Here is a 20,606-nt window from a genome sequence, read left to right on the forward strand (position 1 = left end):
TGTGTGCCTTTCCAAATCATGCCCAATCAATTGAATTTACCCCAGGTGGACTCCAATCAAGTTGTAGAAACATCTCAAGAATGATCAATGGAAACAGGATGCACCTGAGCTCAATTTCGAGTCTCATAGCAAAGGGTCTGAACACTTATGTAAATAAGGTATTTCTGTTTTTTATTTTCAATACATTTGCAAAGATTTCTACAAACCTGTTTTCACTTTGTCATTATGGGGTATTGTGTGTAGATTGGTGAGAATTTTTATTTATTTTATCCATTTTAGAATAAGGCTGTAACGTAACAAAATGTGGAAAAAGTCAAGGGGTTTCAGAAGGATCCTCATGGATGGATCATCCATTCCGGTTCTCACAGTTTCCAACCACATTCAATCCACAACACACGGCCTGCGGTAACCAAGAGAAAAATGGCTCAATTCAAAGAGATACTCTGTTTGGATGTATCACGCTGCCTGAGGAGGGTGCTGCTAGTTCCATGTAAAAAAAATATATATATATTTATGAACAGAATCTTCAAACATACAAATCTGTGTCTTGCTCTCTTGTGGGAAAACGGAAAACAAATCTTGATGGAAATGTTTCATTTTTCCACCAACAGCTGCTAAAATGAAAAACCCAGATCTCACCATTTGCATCTTTAGTTGCTTTGTTAATTTGATAAACCATATTTGCATTTGGAAACAGCTTGGGTAATTTGACTGGGGACTGCCAATTTGCCTGTAAGGAGACAACTGTAGTTCAAACATTTTCTCTCTGTACTCTCTCTCTCTCTGTGTCTCTTCTTTGCTCTGCACTTGGCATTCATGAGCGTGTGTGTGTGTGTGTGTTTGTTGCGTACGTTTGTTGTTCTAGTGTCCTATGTGTCAGCCTGTGTATGAAGATCTATGAACATGTGGTGTGTTCATGTGAGAGCGAGAGATAACTCCTCCTTTGCTGCATGGACTTAATGAGAGACAGATGAGATGAAAGTACCACAGCAGCCCATCATTGGCTACCACTATCACCATAGAAACAGGCGTGACCTTACAAAAGGTCAGGAGGAGTTTGGGACATCCATACCCCAGTCACCTGACAGGGTTGTTTGTGTGTGTGTCCCTTGTAGCTCAGTTGGTGGAGCATGGCACTTACAACGCTAAGGTTGTAGGTTCGATTCCCACGGGGGACCAGTATGCAAAATGTATGCACTCACTACTGTAAGAGCGTCTGCTAAAATGTCTGTGTGTGTTGTGTGTGCGCCTCTTCCCTTGAAAATGTCCGCGTTTTAACCATTAGGAATTAACGCCTAAACTCTATGGAAAGATGAGGCTCTCAAGGTGTAGACCTTACTGTGAAATGCTGACTGACGAGCCCTTAACCAACAATGCAGATTTAAGAAAATAGAGTTATAAAACTATTTACCAAATAAACTAAAGTAAAAATATAAATATGAAAGTAAAACAATAAAATAACAATAATGAGGCTTTATACAGGAGGAACCGGTACCGAGTCAATGTGTAGGGGTACAGGTTAGTGGAGGTAATATGTACATGTAGGTAGGGGTAAAGTGACTATGCATAGATAATAAACAGCCAGTAGAAGCAGTGTAAAAACAAAGGGGGGGGGGGGGTCAATGCAAATAGTCCTGGTGGCCATTTGATTAATTGTTCAGCAGCCTTATGGCTTGGGGGTAGAAGCTGTTAAGGAGCCTTTTGGACCCAGACTTGGTGCTCCAGTACCGCTTGCTGTGCAGAAGCATAGAGAACAGTCTATGACTTGGGTGACTGAAGTCTTTGACAATTTTTTGGGCCTTCCTCTGACACTGCCTGGTATAGAGGTCCTGGATGGCAGGAAGCTTGGCCCCAGTGATGTACTGGGCCGTACGCACTACCCTCTTTAGCACCTTATGGTCGAATGCCGAGCAGTTGCCATACCAGGCGGTGATGCAACCGGTCAGGATGCTCTCGATGGTGCAGCTGTATAACCTTTTGAGGATCTGGGGACCCCATGCCAAATCTTTTCAGTCTCCTGAGGGGGAAAAGGCATTGTCGTGCCGTCTTCACAACTTTCTTGGTGTGTTTGGACCTTGAACACGATGGTATTCTCCGTCCCCCACAAGCCCCACGGGACTCGTCTGAAGTCAGTACCAACGAGGTGTAGCGTCTGAACTGGTTGGGCTACAGTCAAAGACTCATGTTATATGATATGATTTTTAAAATGTTTGTCTTTTGTGTGATGTGATACAGTTGTTAACTGTACATTTTTTAAAAAGTTGCAATTTGTTTCTTCTCACTTTGTTTATTTCACATGCTTTGGTAATGTAAACATACTGTATGTTTCCCATGCCAATAAAGACCCATTGAATTGAATTGAGAGTCTCAGTGCTCAGTGAGAGAGGTAGTCTCATTGGTAAACTCAATGGCAGACGTGCACAGCTGGAGATCCACTCAGAGTCGGTCGCTTAACGCAGTCCCGCCACACATAATGAACTGAGGCCCTGCACAGCGGGATACATTTTACTCAGGAGCACACAAGTAGCCTCGGCTAGCTGGCTAGCTAGCAGCTACTGCTACCTGGCTCTTAGGGCTAGCTAGCTAGCAGCTACTGCTACCTGGCTCTTAGGGCTAGCTAGCTAGCCACACAACAAACCCATATTAATCTCAACAACCGTTGTCTTGAAGTCTGTTGAGTGTCTGCTATGACAATGTGCTGATATAAAAGTTATTTGCGGTTCTTCCTTTCCATGGTTTTTATAACAACAATTGGCCAATAACAAAGAGGCTGATCGCGCCTCACCTCATTCTCCTCGGGGGCAGATTTGGCACCTCACTGCAAACCCGGCAACACAATTACCTCAGCCTAAACCTGTCAGCACACCATTACAGCAGCCCGTGTGTGTGTGTGCGCGTGTGTGTGTCAACACACCATTACAGCCCACGCCACCTATTATGGGCATGGGGAGGCGGGGGAGGGGGGAGGGAGTCCAAAGCCATTGTAGCGAGAAGGTGCTGTCAGATATAGGCTGCCAGAATGTGGCTACGGGGTATTTGTTGGCCGAGGTTGGCCTATAGAGCAATCATGGCTTCTAAAAACATGGTTAAATCTGTAGGTTCTTCTCAGCATGCTTAATAGCGAACACTGGGGGTATGGGTGCTGCTGATGGAAGGATCTGATCTGGAAGAACACTGGGGGTATGGGTGCTGCTGATGGAAGGATCTGATCTGGAAGAACACTGGGGGTATGGTGCTGCTGATGGAAGGATCTGATCTGGAAGAACACTGAGGGTATGGTGCTGCTGATGGAAGGATCTGATCTGGAAGAACACTGGGGGTATAGGTGCTGCTGATGGAAGGATCTGATCTGGAAGAACACTGAGTGTATAGGTGCTGCTGATGGAAGGATCTGATCTGGAAGAACACTGGGGGTATAGGTGCTGCTGATGGAAGGATCTGATCTGGAAGAACACGGAGGGTATAGGTGCTGCTGATGGAAGGATCTGATCTGGAAGAACACTGAGGGTATAGGTGCTGCTGATGGAAGGATCTGATCTGGAAGAACACTGAGGGTATGGTGCTGCTGATGGAAGGATCTGATATGGAAGAACACTGAGTGTATAGGTGCTGCTGATGGAAGGATCTGATCTGGAAGAACACTGGGGGTATAGGTGCTGCTGATGGAAGGATCTGATCTGGAAGAACACTGAGGGTATAGGTGCTGCTGATGGAAGGATCTGATATGGAAGAACACTGAGGGTATAGGTGCTGCTGATGGAAGGATCTGATCTGGAAGAACACTGAGGGTATGGTGCTGCTGATGGAAGGATCTGATATGGAAGAACACTGAGGTTATAGGTGCTGCTGATGGAAGGATCTGATCTGGAAGAACACTGAGGGTATAGGTGCTGCTGATGGAAGGATCTGATCTGGAAGAACACTGAGGGTATAGGTGCTGCTGATGGAAGGATCTGATCTGGAAGAACACTGAGGGTATAGGTGCTGCTGATGGAAGGATCTGATATGGAAGAACACTGAGGGTATAGGTGCTGCTGATGGGGATCTGATATGGAAGAAGACTGAGGGTATAGGTGCTGCTGATGGAAGGATCTGATATGGAAGAAGACTGAGGGTATAGGTGCTGCTGATGGAAGGATCTGATATGGAAAAAGATCAACTGAAAAACATAAACTGAGGTTACAGTAGATTAGAACTGAAAGAAATAACAGTCAGAAGATGGATTGACCTTTCACCTTTATTCCAGGACTGGGATGTGTACAACTTTAGCCTAAAACATATAGTAACCTTGTCCTTCCTGTAACATCCACATAATACTTCTTGTTTTCCACTAGAGTGACTCCACAGTATACTGTGCATTGTTTAAACCTCCTGGCCACACCACCTTACAGGTAGACATACAACACATTACGCCCAGCCTGTATGGTACAGCCTGAAATCTAAACGTGGAGGTCCCCTCCCCTGTTCAATGGAGCATTCCAGGCAGCCCCCCCCCCCCCCACATAGCCCTGATGAGGGAGGCCCCCAGGGAGGGAGGGGGCGATGCTATGTGAATCACCCCCCCCAGTCAGCTGCTATCTCCCTGGGCTCGGTTGGTCATACCTGGGGGCCTCTGAATGGAGCCCTCAGGTAAAGCACTGTTGAAACAAATCTAAAGCTGGCTAATGACACGCACTGTGAAACTCTGCACAGGTCATTTACCCTGTTGACAGGCTGGGGCTGGGGGCCTCTTCTCTACACACCTCCTCTCCCTCCCTCGTTCTTTCTCACTGCGCGTCCTCTGGCACGCTCTCTCTCTCTCTCTCTCTCTCATATACACTAGGAGGTAATCTACATTAGGAAAACACACACCCCTCTCTCTCTCAAGGTTTACTTACTCTCTCCCACCACAGCATGGGAAAGCTATCAGAGATCGGTAGAGACAAAGCGACATCCTTTTACAAAAACAAAAAAAACAAAAAGTCAATGTTAATAGTTGCTTTATGTGTTTTAGCAAACTCAGGATATTCTACGCCACGACCATGATTATACTGTTTGAATGAAAGATGATCCATACCAAATGGACAACGTTTTTTTTCTCCCTTTCACCAGCTCCTGAAGAGAGATTCAACCAGAGAGAGAGGGTAGAACTTTCCATATGACTTGGGATGGGAGGTACCCCTAAATACTCAAATACCTTTCAGGAAAATAGATGTCCATCATCATCTCTCTGACATGAGCTTCTTCACCTGAACCTGAACCGTGTGGAAAAAGGGTCATGGTTGAAAACTGCAATACAGAGAACTTGACTTTTCTCAGCATCCAATTGCTTTTGAGGAATCCTCTGACAGAGACAGAGAGTATGTTAGAGTTCACAATGGAGAGTCAATTGTACATGAAATTCCTTCTTAGTTTCATCTGGTTTGTTTGTAGCGTCCATGTGATGAAGGGGGTACAACTAAAGTCCAAAAGGGCTCGTCTTCCTCCCTGCCTCTGCGATTAAAAATGGCTTCCTACATTTTGCCTTTGTTTCTGTTCTGAATAAAGAAGGTAGCCTACAATCCCTACTTTACCAATCATGTACAAATTAAGAGATCCAAAGTCGAAAAAATACAACACATACATTTAAAACATTAAACACATCCAGTAGATGTACATTAAAAACAGGTACATTAAACTAGACAGCATTTTAAACCAGCACCATGGCAACATCATGGGCAGGCCATTACTGTCTAACGCCAGACTAACAGCAATCAATAACTGTGTTCCCACAAAGCAGACCTTGTGCTGTGGACACACACAGTCTCACACACATAGTCAGACACAAGGTTCACTATTAGAGGAATCCATCAGCAGGTGGGATATTGTTGGCCTCAACACCTGTTGGCCTCGCAGGTTTCATCAGATAGTTGAAATAAATGGCAGTCATCATCATCATCATCATAATCATAGTCATAAAACCACCTTTATGCCCGTGCCAAATTGTCGTACCATTTAGATTTCCTGTCAATGTGCTGCTGGAGAGAGAGAGGGGAGGGTGAATACACAGTACACACACACACACCAATGCACAGTACACACACCAATGCACAGTACACACACACACACACACACCAATGCACAGTACACACACCAATGCACAGTACACACACACACACACACACCAATGCACAGTACACACACACCAATGCACAGTACACACACACACCAATGCACAGTACACACACACACACACCAATGGCTTTGGCTCCCATCAGAAATGGCTGGGGCTCCCATCAGAAATGTCTGGGGCTCCCATCAGAAATGTCTGGGGCTCCCATCAGAAATGTCTGGGGGTCCCATCAGAAATGGCTGGGGCTCCCACCAGAAATGGCTGGGGCTCCCACCAGAAATGGCTGTGGCTCCCACCAGAAGTACACTGGTGAATTCTCAAGGGAGTACAAAGACAAACACTGTACCACACTCACAATACGGCAGGTGTGGAAGACAAAATTAGATTCAACATTAAAAATAATCCCTCAATTATCTAATATCTTCCACCGTGAGAGATATTAACAGTTCACAATGTCTGACTTGTCCCAAGTTGAAGTTGATGAGTTGAATGCAAAACGTACAAAGTTGCCCATTGCCATTTGTCTGTCATCGTTCTTTAAATAAGCCACACCAGTGGAGGCTGGTGGGAGGAGCCACACGTGGGTTGGAATGAATCTGAGAGGAAAGGTGACAAGTTTTGATGATAGTTTAATGGCGGTTTTGACTCAGAGTGAATAAGATATCTATGGTATGAATAGTGGTATGAATAGACAGTGGTATGTCTATTCATACCACTGTGACCTGTGCAAATATGGACCACCACAATAAATAAAAACAAAGTAACTATGACAACGTAGAGAAAAATAAAATATATATTTTTTTAAAGACAAGACCGTGAAAAAGTCAAATCTAGTCAGTAGTGACATATTCAAGTAAAAATTAAAGGAACAGCACCATTCTTTTCTAACATATTGGGTTTTATAAGGTCGCAATAGTACTTCACATAACATAACACTGTCTTGATTCACAGCCGAGTTGCAGTCTCTAAAAACACTGCTTTGATCATCTTTGATTACAAAATCTGAAAGTATTATTTATTTTTATTTTTATGAAACAGTATACGCCAGGTTTTGGTCAACACAGCAGTCTTTAGGAATAACTGGTCATTTCTGTTACACAGATAAAGACACAAAAAACATTCTGATAGAGACTCCACCTGTGCCCCTCTTCAAGGCATAATCTGTCTCTATTGTCAATGAGACTTGACTGATACAATGGACCCATTGCGATAACAGAACTAGATACAGAACCTTTTCCCCAGAAGTATTATACTTAGGGCCCTGTGATTTACACCCACCACGTGGACATGCCTGGATTTCAACCTTTATTTAAAGCTTTTTCATCAAACTGGCCTTTTATTTTGCTGTCAGATGTTCCAGCACCATCCTGAGACAATTGCTGTCATTAGCTAGGTTTCCATCCAATTGCTGTCATTAGCAAGGTTTCCATCCAATCGCTGTCATTCGCTAGGTTTCCATCCAATTGCTGTCATTAGCAAGGTTTCCATCCAATCGCTGTCATTAGCTAGGTTTCCATCCAATCGCTGTCATTAGCTAGGTTTCCATCCAATCGCTGTCATTCGCTAGGTTTCCATCCAATCGCTGTCATTAGCAAGGTTTCCATCCAATTGCTGTCATTAGCTAGGTTTCCATCCAATTGGCGACAGATTTTCAATGCGAATACTAAGAAAATCTGCAAAAAAAAAAAGAACATGCGCATTTTCCCACTTTTGTGGATAAAAGGCTGTGCGTGATGACTTGGTGAAGATCAAAATGGGATTCCGTCGCATTTTCAACTCTACTGATGGCTTTGTCACTACAAATGTTGCGTTGTACAGCGAAGGTGCCCACTCTGGTCTTGACATGTGCTCTCTAGCCAACAGCTCACAGATACAGGGCGGCTATAGCCTATATGATGAGATTATTCCGGACAAAAGAGCTCGATTTTTATTTATTTGTCAAATGGCAGCCAAGCATCGATCATCATGTCACCAGAATAAGACCCTCGATATTTATTGGAAAGGAGCATCAAGCTCATCACCTTGCCCTTTCACCACCCTGTGAAGTTCATCATAACTTATTTCATCTGTAGCCTAATAAACTGCATGCTTTCCTGAGTCATAGTGGGAGGACCACACAACATGTCATCGCGTGACTCCAAGATTACTGCTATATGATGGTTATTATATCAATATTTGCTCATAAAGGTGTTTCCACCGCCATTTCTCGCATTATGAATTTACAGAAACAAAAATATCCCACCTTGTCTAGCGTATTTTGTTTATTTATTTTTTTGTCATTTAGGAGACGTTCTTATCCAGAGCGACTTACAGGAGCAATTAGGTTTAAGAGCCTTGCTCAAGGGCACATCGACAGATTTTTCACCTAGTCGGCTCGGGGATTAGAACCAGCGACCTTTCGGTTACTGGCACAACGCTCTTAACCACTAAGCTACCTGCCGCCTGTTTCCATCAGGCCTGTCGTGACATTTTTTTCTCCGACTGGCATAAAAAGTTTGGATGGAAACCTGGTTAGTGTTGGTGTTATTCTCATGGCTGATGGAAACCTGGTTAGTGTTGGTGTTATTCTCATGGCTGATGGAAACCTGGTTAGTGTTGGTGTTATTCTCATGGCTGATGGAAACCTGGTTAGTGTTGGTGTTATTCTCATGGCTGATGGAAACCTGGTTAGTGTTGGTGTTATTCTCATGGCTGATGGAAACCTGGTTAGTGTTGGTGTTATTCTCATGGCTGATGGAAACCTGGTTAGTGTTGGTGTTATTCTCAGGGCTGATGGAAACCTGGTTAGTGTTGGTGTTATTCTCATGGCTGATGGAAACCTGGTTAGTGTTGGTGTTATTCTCATGGCTGATGGAAACCTGGTTAGTGTTGGTGTCATTCTCATGGCTGATGGAAACCTGGTTAGTGTTGGTGTTATTCTCATGGCTGATGGAAACCTGGTTAGTGTTGGTGTTATTCTCATGGCTGATGGAAACCTGGTTAGTGTTGGTGTTATTCTCATGGCTGATGGAAACCTGGTTAGTGTTGGTGTTATTCTCATGGCTGATGGAAACCTGGTTAGTGTTGGTGTTATTCTCATGGCTGAGGTGTAAAACACACGGCCCTAATATCCCACATGTCAACACATGCAGTGTAAACATGATGAACTATAATGTACTGAGTTATGGACCTACAGTTCAACTGAAAGACACTATTGGAAGACGGTAGAACAGATCTTCACATGTTCATCAAGATGATCTGCAGACTCATTATCTACTTGGAATGTCAACAGATTCAAGTGTAAAAAAGTTTCACTAATCTCCTTCGACGTGCTGTAAAGCCATTACAAGCCAGCCGCTTGCAATGAGTCCAGATTTAGTGTTGCTACTGTATATTCCACTCAACTTTTCAGTGACCTCCAGAAAGTCAACGATAGTGAGACTATAAGCAGCTAAACAAGTGCAGCAGCTCTCAAACAACAGAAACCAATTCATCTCCAGTAGAGACCAGAGATAAGGTCTGTGTGTGTGTGTGTGTGTGTGTGTATGCGTGTGTGTCGAGCAGTCTAGCTCCGTAACGCAACACTGTTCTAGTAGAACCGATAGCGTTCTGTGAAGAAACCGTTAGAAATGTTTATGGTACCTACCTAGCGTAGGATAGCTCTATTGATATTCTGTTTTACTGTGTATTAATCTAGTGTCAGTAGAATGCATTGCTTAGTCATGGAGGAAGTCCCCCTGCTTTTAGGGAGGTTTGCCTGGACCTTCTCCTGGCTATGGCCTCCTGCTTCTTCCTCTCAATCTCCTCCTCTGTGCATCTCCCTGTCATCTGGCTGCTGACAAACACTGAGAAACAAATAAGATTACAAGGAAATAAGACTCTGACTGCGATTGAAAAGCTTAAAAGACAGAATGTGCCTACAGTAATTGACAGATAAAAAGCACAGACAATTAGTGTATCCATTTTCATGCACAAAAAGTTAATACATTCAAACATTTACTCAGCCTTTCCAACTTTGAAAAGACATCATTGAATAGAAAATGAAGCTCTTCCATTCTAAAGTACACCTCCTAACCTCTCTGACCCAATAGCCATCTCTTCACCTCCTAACCTCTCAGAGCCCTGACCCAATAGCCATCTCTTCACCTCCTAACCTCTCAGAGCCCTGACCTAATAGCCATCTCTTCACCACCTAACCTCTCAGGGCCCTGACCCAATAGCCATCTCTTCACCTCCTAACCTCTCAGAGCCCTGACCCAATAGCCATCTCTTCGGTTCTAAAGTACACCTCCTAACCTCAGAGCCCTGACCCAATAGCCATCTCTTCACCTCCTAACCTCTCAGAGCCCTGACCCAATAGCCATCTCTTCAGTTCTAAAGTACACCTCCTAACCTCTCAGGGCCCTGACCCAGTAGCCATCTCTTCACCTCCTAACCTCTCAGAGCCCTGACCCAATAGCCATATCTTTACCTCCTAACCTCTCAGAGCCCTGACCCAATAGCCATCTCTTCACCTCCTAACCTCTCAGAGCCCTGACCTAATAGCCATCTCTTCACCTCCTAACCTCTCAGAGCCCTGACCCAATAGCCATCTCTTTACATTTACATTTGTGTCATTTAGCAGACGCTCTTATCCAGAGCGACTTACCTCCTAACCTCTCAGGGCCCTGACCCAATAGCCATCTCTTCAGTAAACTTGACCGTCTCCATTAGATGTGGTTTGTCATGTACTTGACAAGTTTAAAACCTGCCTACACTGGCTGACTATGGGGAGCTCTTCTCTTCAGTACACTGGACTAGCTTGACTTCCAGCGATAAGTGGATAACACTTTGAGTAAACTTCCTGATTGGCCTCATGTACTGTTAGGGGCAACATTTAATGTAATATTGGAGCTAATCCGACAAGTGGCGGGGGGGTCACATGCACAAACAAAGCTCACCTTTGTTTTGCTTTTTTAGGGGGTAAAAAGCTCACCTTTGTTGCCGATGGCATCCGAGTCCGAGAGATGTCTCTTGAACGATGATGCATGATGGGAATTTGAGTTTGGGAGGGTTCTTGCCGAAACTGTCCGTGGCATGACTGTCTTTGAGTTCTCTGCTTGGAAGGTTGTAACTCCAAGGGATCCTAGGCCAAGTGCTCCCCAGCCTGGAGCACCTCTCAGCTGGGTAAGCTTGCCCAGACCCTCCCCACTGCCTGGATGGCTCTGGGACATGACTGTATGATGTCCAACCCCAACATTTCCTGCTTTCACTAGAATGTTCCATCCCTGAAAGTTCACAGGGGTGCTGCTCCTGTCCCCTGGTGCTGAGTTGGAGCGGGTGGTTGACTGTCTATTGCTAGTAGCACCTACAGCCCTATCCATAGTCATAGACCCCTCTCTCGCTATAGCCAGAGGGGCGGTTGGAGGGGCTTTCGGTTTGCTCTCTTGGACGCGGACCTCCGTGGCGTCCGTCGTTACGGTAGCGTTCCCGGACTGGGGCTGACTGTTGGAGATCCTCTCCACGTCGTCACACACCTGATACAGCAGTTCGTCATCGTCACCTTCATCGTCGTTCCACAGCGACTCAGAGTCAAACAGGGACTGGAGGTCCTCATCTGAGATGTCTTTGAAAGTGGAGTCCGTGGCTTGGGTGGGAGCCGAGCCCTGGGCCGGAGCAGTGACTGGGGCTGGGGTTCCACGTGAGGCTGGAGTTGTGGCTTTGCTCACCCCCTCAGCCTTCCCTTCTGAGTCTCTACTGGGGCACCTACCCGCCGCAGACAAGCCGGGCCTGGGTCTCTCAGGTTGGGCCTCTCCAACAGTGAGGCAGGGTCTGGGTGCTTCTTTGCTTGTCGGAGCCATACTCACCTGGAAACAAGGGTTGGGCTCCAGCAGGAAAGTGCTTCTGCTGGTGGGCTTGAGTTTAGGACATGGCCCAGTGAGGACACCTCTGTCTGAAGGTTGAGGGTGTGTGCTTGTCCCCTTCCAGACAGAGTGAGAGTGCAGACCGGTAGGATTAGAGGTAGCAGAGGAGGGTGGGGGTGGAAGGGTCTTTTCTGTATCTGTTACCAGCTGTGTGTTGTCTCTGTCAGTGCTCAGAGTCAGTGAGCTGCTGGGTTTGGGGGCTGGCGTTTTCAGCCCCTCAGGATTCTGGGTGATCTCCAACACGATAGGGTCGTTGAGAAGGTCATCATCCTCCCAGTCAAAGTCCTCGTCTTTCGCCACAGTGGTCGTGGAGTTCCACTGTCCTACTACCTCTTCACCAGTACGAGCCGTAGGACCAGACGGGATTCCCCCGCCAGGCTTGACCTCCCACTCTTTGATGAGGTCATCAGCAGTGAGATGGCTGACCCCAACTTGAACCTTGACTTCCTGAGAACAGGTGGAGGCGGTCGACCCTTGGCTGAGCCGTCCGGTGATTCGCTGCGTCGGCCCGTCGAACAGAGCGTTAAGCTCCGCCTCTACCTGATGGGCTGATGACGTCATTATTGTCGGGCACTTGGGTTCCTCCCCGTACCTGTTGTTGTTGTTGTTGTTTATGGTATTGTTTGTGTGTTCAGCACTCTTCTTCTCTCTGTCCTGCTGGTGCATGTTGATGTCAAACTGCCTGGCCAGCTGCATCAAGTCATCCACTGAGCTTTTCCTGTGGAGAGGAGAGGAGAGGAGATATGAACAAGGAAGGCATAATAACTATATTGAGGAACCTTTGAAAAAACTAGTATAAGCACTAGCAAAATATCAGACTGCAAGAATGATCTGATAAAGATAATTACTGGAATAAGACAAACAACTATTGGAAGAGAAATAAACTTTACATCTTAAATAAAGGTTTTCAACTTGTCAACCTGATTACACAAGTGATTTAATATCATGTCTTAATATCATAATGGAGGGGATGGCTGCCATTTTGCGGGTTCCTAATCAACTGTGCTATTTTGTGTGTTTTTTCGCATTGTTTGTAACTTATTTTGTACATAATGTTGCTGCTACCGTCTCTTATGACTGAAAATAGCTTCTGGATATCAGAACACCTGAACTGGACGAATATATTTTCTTTAATGAGTCCGACTTGTAGGATATTCTGCTTCTCCGAGACCAGGCCCAAATCCAGGTCGTTCGCGTGAAGAAAAGACGGAAGTACAGGGGGAGGAGATCGGGGTGGCTTGTGAGAATTTGTCGGCGAGTGGGTAACCCGCCTCTACCATCCGTTCTATTGGCCAACGTGCAATCACTGGAGAATAAACTGGATGATCTCCGTTCGAGCCTATCCTACGAACGGGATATTAAAAACGGTAATATCTTATGTTTCACCGAGTCGTGGCTGAACAACGACACGTATAATATATAGTTGGCTGGGTTTTCCATGCATCGGCAGGACAGAACAGCTACGTCTGGTAAGTCGAGGGGTGGGGGTGTGTGTCTATTTAGGAGGTCTCGAGGTTTTGCTCGCCTGAGGTAGAGTACCTCATGATAAGCTGTAGACCACACTATCTACCAAGAGAGTTTATCTATATTTTTCGTAGTCATCTATTTACCACCACAAACAAGCTGTATAAGGCCATTAGCAAACAGGAAAATGCTCATTCAGAAGTGGCGCCCCTAGTGGCCGGGACTTTAATGCAGGCAAACTTAAATCAGTTTGACCTAATTTCTACCAGCATGTTAAATGTGCAACCAGAGGGAAAAAACTCCAGACCACCTTTACTCCACACACAGAGACGCATACAAAGCTCTCCCTCGCCCTCCATTTGGCAAATCTGACCATAATTCTATCCTCCTGATTCCTGCTTACAAGCAAAAACTAAAGCAGGAAGTACCAGTGACTCACTCAATACCGAAGTGGTCAGATGACGCGGATGCTACGCTACAGGACTGTTTTGCTAGCACAGACAGGAATATGTTCCATGATTCATCCAATGGCATTGAGGAGCATACCACCTCAGTCACTGGCTTCATCAATAAGTGCATCGACGACGTCGTCCCCACAGTAACCATATGTACATATCCCAACCAGAAGCCATGGGTTACAGGCAACATACGCACCGAGCTAAAGGCTAGAGCTGCCGCTTTCAAGGAGCGGGACACTAATCCGGATGCTTATAAGAAATCCTGCTATGCCCTCAGACGAACCATCAAACAGGCAAAGCGTCAATACAGGACTAAGATTGAATCCTACTACACCGGCTCTGACGCTCGTCGGATGTGGCAGGGCTTGCAAACTATTACAGACTACAAAGGGAAACCCAGCAGAAAGCTGCCCAGTGACGCAAGCCTACCACATGAACTAAATTACTTCTATGCTCGCTTCGAGGCAAGCAACACTAAAGCATGCATGCGAGCACCAGCTGTTCCGGACGACTGTGTGATCACGCTCTCCGTAGCCGATGTGAGCAAGACCTTTAAACAGGTCAACAGTCACAAGTGCGGGGGCCAGACGGATTACCAGGACGTGTACTCAGACCATGCACGGACCAACTGGCAAGTGTCTTCACTGACATTTTCAACCTCTCCCTGAACTAATCTGTAATACAAACATGTTTCAAGCAGACCACCATAGTCCCTGTACCCAAGAACACTAAGGTAACCTGCCTAAATGACTACCCCCCGGAGCACTCACGTCTGTAGCCATGAAGTGCTTTGAAAGGCTGGTCATGGCGCACATCAACACCATCATCCCGGAAACCCTAGACCCACTCCAATTCGCATACCGCCCCAACAGATCCACAGATGATGCAATCTCTATTGCGCGCCACACTGCCCTTTCCAACCTGGACAAAATGAACACCTATGTGAGAATGCTGTTCATTGACTACAGCTCAGCATTCAACACCATAGTGTCCTCAAAGCTCATCACTAAGCTAAGGACCCTGGGACTAAACACCTCCCTCTGCAACTGGATCCTGGACTTCCTGAAGGGCAGGCAACAACACATCTGCCACGCTGATCCTCAACACGGGGGCCCCTCAGGAGTGCGTGCTTAGTCCCCTCCTGTACTCCCTGTTCACCCACGACTGCATGGCTAAGCACGACTCCAACACCATCATTAAGTTTGCCTACGACAACAGTGGTAGGCCTGATCACCGACAACGATGAGACAGCCTATAGGGAGGAGGTCAGAGACATGGCAGTGTGGTGCCAGGACAACAACCTCTCCCTCAACATGAGCAATACAAAGGAGATGATCGTAGACTACAGGAAAAGGAGGGCCAAACACGCCCCTATTCACATCGGCAGGGCTGTAGTGGAGCGTGTTGAGAGTTCAAGGTCCTTGGTGTCCACATCACCAACAAACTATCATGGTCCAAACACACCAAGAAAGTCGTGAAGAGGGCACGACAATGCCTTTTCCCCCTCAGGAGACTGAAAAGATTTGGCATGTGTCCCCAGATCCTCAAAACATTCTACAGCTTCACCATCGAGCATCCTGACCGGTTGCATCACCGCCTGGTATGGCAACTGCTCGGCATCCGACTGAGAGGGTAGTGCGTACAGCCCAGTACATCACTGGGGCCAAGCTTCCTGCCATCCAGGACCTATATACTAGGCGGTGTCAGAGGAAGGCCCAAAAAATTGTCAAAGACTCCAGTCACCCAAGTCATAGACTGTTCTCTCTGCTACCGCACGGCAAGCGGTACCGGAGCGCCAAGTCTAGGTCCTAAAGGCTCCTTAACAGCTTCTACCCCCAAGCCATTAGACTTTAATTAATTAATCAAATGGCCACCTGGACTATTTGCATTGACACCACTCCCTTTGTTTTTACACTGCTGCTACTCGCTGTTTATTATCTATGCATAGTCACTTTACCCCTACCTACACGTACAATTTACCTGGACTAACCTTTACCCCCGCACATTGACTCGGTACCGGTACCCCCTGTATATAGCCCCGTTATTGTTATTTTATTGTGTTACTTTTTATCAAATTTTTTACTTTAGTTTATTTAGTAAATATTTTCTTAACTCAATTTCTTGAAAGGCATTGTTGGTTAAGGGCTCGTAAGTAAGCATTTCACTGTAAGGTCTACACCTGTTGTATTCGGCGCATGTGACAAATACAATTTGATTTGTACAAGTGCAGTATTGTAGTTCACTCACCGAGTGGATTTCTTCCTGGCTCTGGGCGGGCGTACCTCTGGAGTACAGGGGACAGCACTGTCCCCAATCCACTGGAGCAGAGGACTATCCACAGAGACATGCTGGGCATCCTGGAAAAGGAACACATGCTATATAACAGCTGGTTTGTGTGCTGTGACCAACCTAAAGATTTTGGAGTTGTGAGAAAAACCAATGTGTCAAGCATGGGCACAGGCTTTAGCCCCCAGTGCTTCGAGAAGTACCATATTTAGAATGTCTTCCTTCAAAGCAGTATCACATCCACTTAGAGTGTATATCTTTGCATCCACTGAAATAAATCAACACAGTGAAATGCAGTCTTTTACATTTTAATATTTCTATATAACAAGGCCTTTATATCCACAGTAACACACGATGATTCAAAAACATGTCGGTGCTGCAGCCAGCCAGCAACTATCAATGGACCTCAGTGAGACGGTGAACACGTTTTATACACTGACCTTAGGGGCGATCCGATTGACGATGTCTGATATCTCAACAACTCTGGTGTTGCTGGGCCCTTCTGGAGAATAAGGAACAGTTAGCCTTCTGTTGCCACATTTACACCACCGGTCAAAAGGTTTACAACACCTACACATTCAACGCTTTTTCTTTATTTTTACTATTTTCTACATTGTAGAATAATAGTGAAGACATCAAAACTATGAAATAACACATATGGAATCATGTCGTAACCAAAAAAATAGTTAAACAAATCAAAATATATTTTATATTTGAGATTCTTCAAATAGCCACCCTTCACCTTGATGACAGCTTTGCACACTCTTGGCATTCTCTTAACCAGCTTCACCTGGAATGCTTTTCCAACAGTCTTGAAGGAGTTTCCACATATGCTGAGCACTTGTTGGCTGCTTTTCCTTCACTCTGCGGTCCGACTCATCCCAAACCATCTCAATTTGGTTGAGGGATTGTGGAGGCCAGGTCATCTAATGCAGCACTCCATCATGCTCCTTCTTGGTAAAATAGCCCTTACACAGCCTGGAGGTGTGTTGGGTCATTGTCCTGTTGAAAAACAAATGATAGTCCCACTAAGCTCAAACCAGATGGGATATCACTGCAGAATGCTGTGGTAGCCATGCTGGTTAAGTGTGCTTTGAATTCTAAATAAATCACAGACAGTGTCACCAGCAAAGCACCCCCACACCATAACACCTCCTCCTCCATGCTTTACGGTGGGAAATACACATGCAGAGATCATCCGTTCACCCACACCGCGTCTCACAAAGACATGGCGGTTGGAACCAAAAATCTAAAATTTGGACTCCAGACCAAAGGACACATTTCTACCTGTCTAATGTCCATTGCTCGTGTTTCTTGGCCCAAGCAAGTCTCTTCTTCTTATTGGTGTCCTTTAGTAGTGGTTTCTTTGCAGCAATTCGACCATGAAGGCCTGATTCACACACTCTCCTCTGAACAGTTGATGTTGAGATGTGTCTGTTACTTGAACTATGTGAAGCATTTATTTGGGCTGCAATTTCTGAGGCTGGTAACTCTAATGAACTTATCCTCTGCAGCAGAGGTAACTCTGGGTCTTCCTTTCCTGTGGCGGTCCTCATGAGAGCCAGTTTCATCATAGTGCTTGATGGTTTTTGCAACTGCACTTGAAGAAACTTTCAAAGTTCTTGAAATGTTCCATATTGACTGACCTTCATATCTTAAAGTAATGATGGACTGTCGTTTCTCTTTGCTTATTTTAGCTGTTCTTGCCATAATATGGACTTGGTATTTTACCAAATAGGGCTATCTTCTGTATACCCCCCTACCTTGTCACAACACAACTGATTGGCTCAAACGCATTAAGAAGGAAAGAAATTCCACAAATTAACTTTTAAGAAGGCACACCTGTTAATTGAAATGCATTCCAGGTGACTACCTCATGAAGCTGGTTGAGAGAATGCCAAGAGTGTGCAAAGCTGTCATCAACGAAAAGGGTAGCTATTTGAAGAATTTCAAATATAAAAAATAATATATAAAATTTGGATTTGTTTAACACTATGTTGGTTACTACATGATTCCATATGTATTATTTCATAGTTTTGATGTCTTCACTATTATTCCACAATGTAGAAAATAGTTTTTAAAAAAAAAGTAAAACCCTTGAATGAGTAGGTGTTCTAAACCTTTTGACTGGTAGTGTACATAGTAGTCACAATCACTTTGGGCCACTAGCGGAAACTTTAAGTAGCCTATATGTAGGCTATGTGATCTGTGGGGGAATTAAACATGACCTCATATCAACTAAGACACCATCATGTGCTGGCTTTGAGAAGGAGAACAAAAAGATGGGTGGATTGAGGATGACACATGATGGTCTGATAGGTGTGAGTAGAATGAGTAGGAGGACGAATGAAGGAAAAAGTGATGTTAATGTTAAAGCTAATAAGCCTTTGCTCATCACGTGACTTAACAACACCATCATACCACTTCTAGCAGGAGTAGGTGATGCCGGGTCCCATATGATGTCTTGCGAAATATCTCCATCCCCAGGGGAATCAGCAGTGTTGTTTAAGCCCGTGTATCTGCCCCTCGCTCGCCGTTTGGGGGTCTCCAAATCTGGTGGGAACGAGATTATCTGTAAGGGGGTCGCTAGACATACTAGATAGGTGAACAACAACGGGTTCTACCTGGTCACACTGGCGCACCATAGGGACGGCATCAGAGCGTGAGGAGCGACTAGGAGCTAATGCATTGCTCAGTTATGTATTGAGCCATGTCATCGTGGAATGCTCTGCCACCAGAGGTTACTTAGGCAAAAAGTTAGTTTAGCTTTAAAAAAACGGATTAAAAAAAATAAAATAAACATTGTATCACAGCGCCTCTCCTCTTTCTAACGAGCTCATTTAACTGTATATAAGAATATGAATATGTATATATGAATAGTGTGTAAATCGTATTTTTGTTGTCTCTTGGTGTCTTTCTAATATATAAAACTCTTATTGTAATGTTGTATATATAATGTCATTGTCTATAACTGTTCTGTACTTAGTAATTTATCTGTACGTTTTATGTGGACCCCAGGAAGAGTAGCTGCTGCATGTGCTGTAGCTAATGGTGATCCTAATAAACTACACCTGGGGCGCGTTCAGCAGGAGGCAACGTTTTGGAACGCTCAGATAGAAATAGTCTGTGTAAATCAAACATGCCTGTGGCATGTGGAATGAGGAATCACATCAGCTATATACATGGCATTTCTATCTGCAATGTTCCGAGAACGTTTGGCAACTGAACGTGGTCCTGGCTAGCTAACTACTTCTAACTAGCTAGCTAGCTACGTCTCTGGCCAGCTAATTAACGTTAGAGCTGTTTATCCTGCAACCTACACGCAAGTTTGGCCAAATTAGCTCGAGTCTAACTGTTGTTAGTTACCCAACTAGCTGGTTAGCAAGACCTTTCCCGTGCACTTTTAGCCACCATCTTACCTTTAGAACGAGAATGTGGTGACTTCCTGACAGAAGGTGAAGATTGAGGTGTCAGTTTCTGGCTTTTACCCGATTTGTTTGTTCTCAACCTGTTTTGAGAAAGTTTGTAAACACGACTCCAGATTTCACTGAAGTCATTTGAGCCAGTGGGAGGGTCATGCTTTCTTGGGTTCGGCATATTTCGTCGTCAGTTTTCTTGTTCATCATTTGATGAACGGTCGATTACTTGCCCATTTAAACGCAAATTGAATCGTTTGTCATTATCCGATTGCTTATCTTTGTGGGTAAAAGTGTGCTGTGTTTGTGTTCAGCATGTACGCCGCCATGATGTTGTGTGACGTCACGCCAAATGCATGAACCTGATTTGTTAATAGCGCCTTACCAGCTCCCTCTACAAAAAGGAAGTTGCCCCCAGACACTGAACTGAGGTCAGTTTTTCGATTTTCCTCACTTTGTGTAACATAAGGTCTATGGCAACTAGGATGTTTACTAGTTGTATTTACAAGTGATGCTGAAATATGTTAGAAAACGAACCTGCTTTGTGTAGCAGAAAGTTCACGTTTATTTAAGTTAATTTGCCATAGTCCATATGTATTCAATACATTGGCCATCTCACCAGAGCTCTCAAAATAAAAAACAGCATTTAAAACAGAAAGAAAGTTCAGGACAATACATAAAATAGCCTAGTACAAAACAAGCCCGTGTCATGTGCAATCAGCCATAGAGTGAAACTTCACACTACCTGGTTCTTTAAAGTGATAAACCCAACCAATACCTCATTTACTTTTGGCACTTGAGCTGACTGTCCCGCATGCTATCAGCTTTGGGAAGTGATGCTCCACTTGAAGCCCTGGGGCCCATATCCACACAACGTCTCAGAGGAGGAGTGCTGATCTAGGATCAGGTCCCCCTGTCCAAATTATATCTTATTCATTATGAGCTAAAAGGGCAATACTGATTCTGGATCAGCTCTCCTACTCTGAGAGGCTTTGTGGATATGGGCCCA

At 45.0% G+C, this 20,606-nt stretch overlaps 1 protein-coding gene across 1 annotated transcript; it reads right to left on the reverse strand.

Moving 5' to 3' along the window:
• Positions 1–8,936: 8,936 nt before the first annotated feature.
• LOC311114744 (uncharacterized protein) lies at positions 8,937–19,916 on the reverse strand. The gene is made up of 6 exons (XM_084189980.1): positions 19,601–19,916; positions 18,603–18,734; positions 16,622–16,683; positions 16,143–16,252; positions 11,046–12,691; positions 8,937–9,915 (listed from the first exon to the last, which is right to left on the reverse strand). Exons 1-6 carry the CDS (start codon positions 19,776–19,778, stop codon positions 9,791–9,793), a joined length of 2,253 nt encoding a protein of 750 aa, XP_084046106.1. The 5' UTR covers positions 19,779–19,916; the 3' UTR covers positions 8,937–9,790.
• Between the last annotated feature and the right edge of the window lie 690 nt (positions 19,917–20,606).

The sequence above is a fragment of the Coregonus lavaretus genome, assembly GCF_964263955.1.
Source record: "Coregonus lavaretus genome assembly, contig: HAP1_SCAFFOLD_1579, whole genome shotgun sequence".
Classification (NCBI taxonomy): Eukaryota; Metazoa; Chordata; class Actinopteri; order Salmoniformes; family Salmonidae; genus Coregonus; species Coregonus lavaretus.

Bases quoted from the DNA above. Each gene is read 5' to 3' on its own strand.
- LOC311114744 (XM_084189980.1), bottom strand. From the start codon at position 19,778: ATGCCGAACCCAAGAAAGCATGACCCTCCCACTGGCTCAAATGACTTC. The intron at 16,684-18,602 runs GTATGATGGTGT...CTTATTCTCCAG, and splicing joins ACCTACTCCTGCTAGAAGTG to AAGGGCCCAGCAACACCAGA. The intron at 16,253-16,621 runs GTCAGTGTATAA...TTCCTTTTCCAG, and splicing joins TCAATCGGATCGCCCCTAAG to GATGCCCAGCATGTCTCTGT.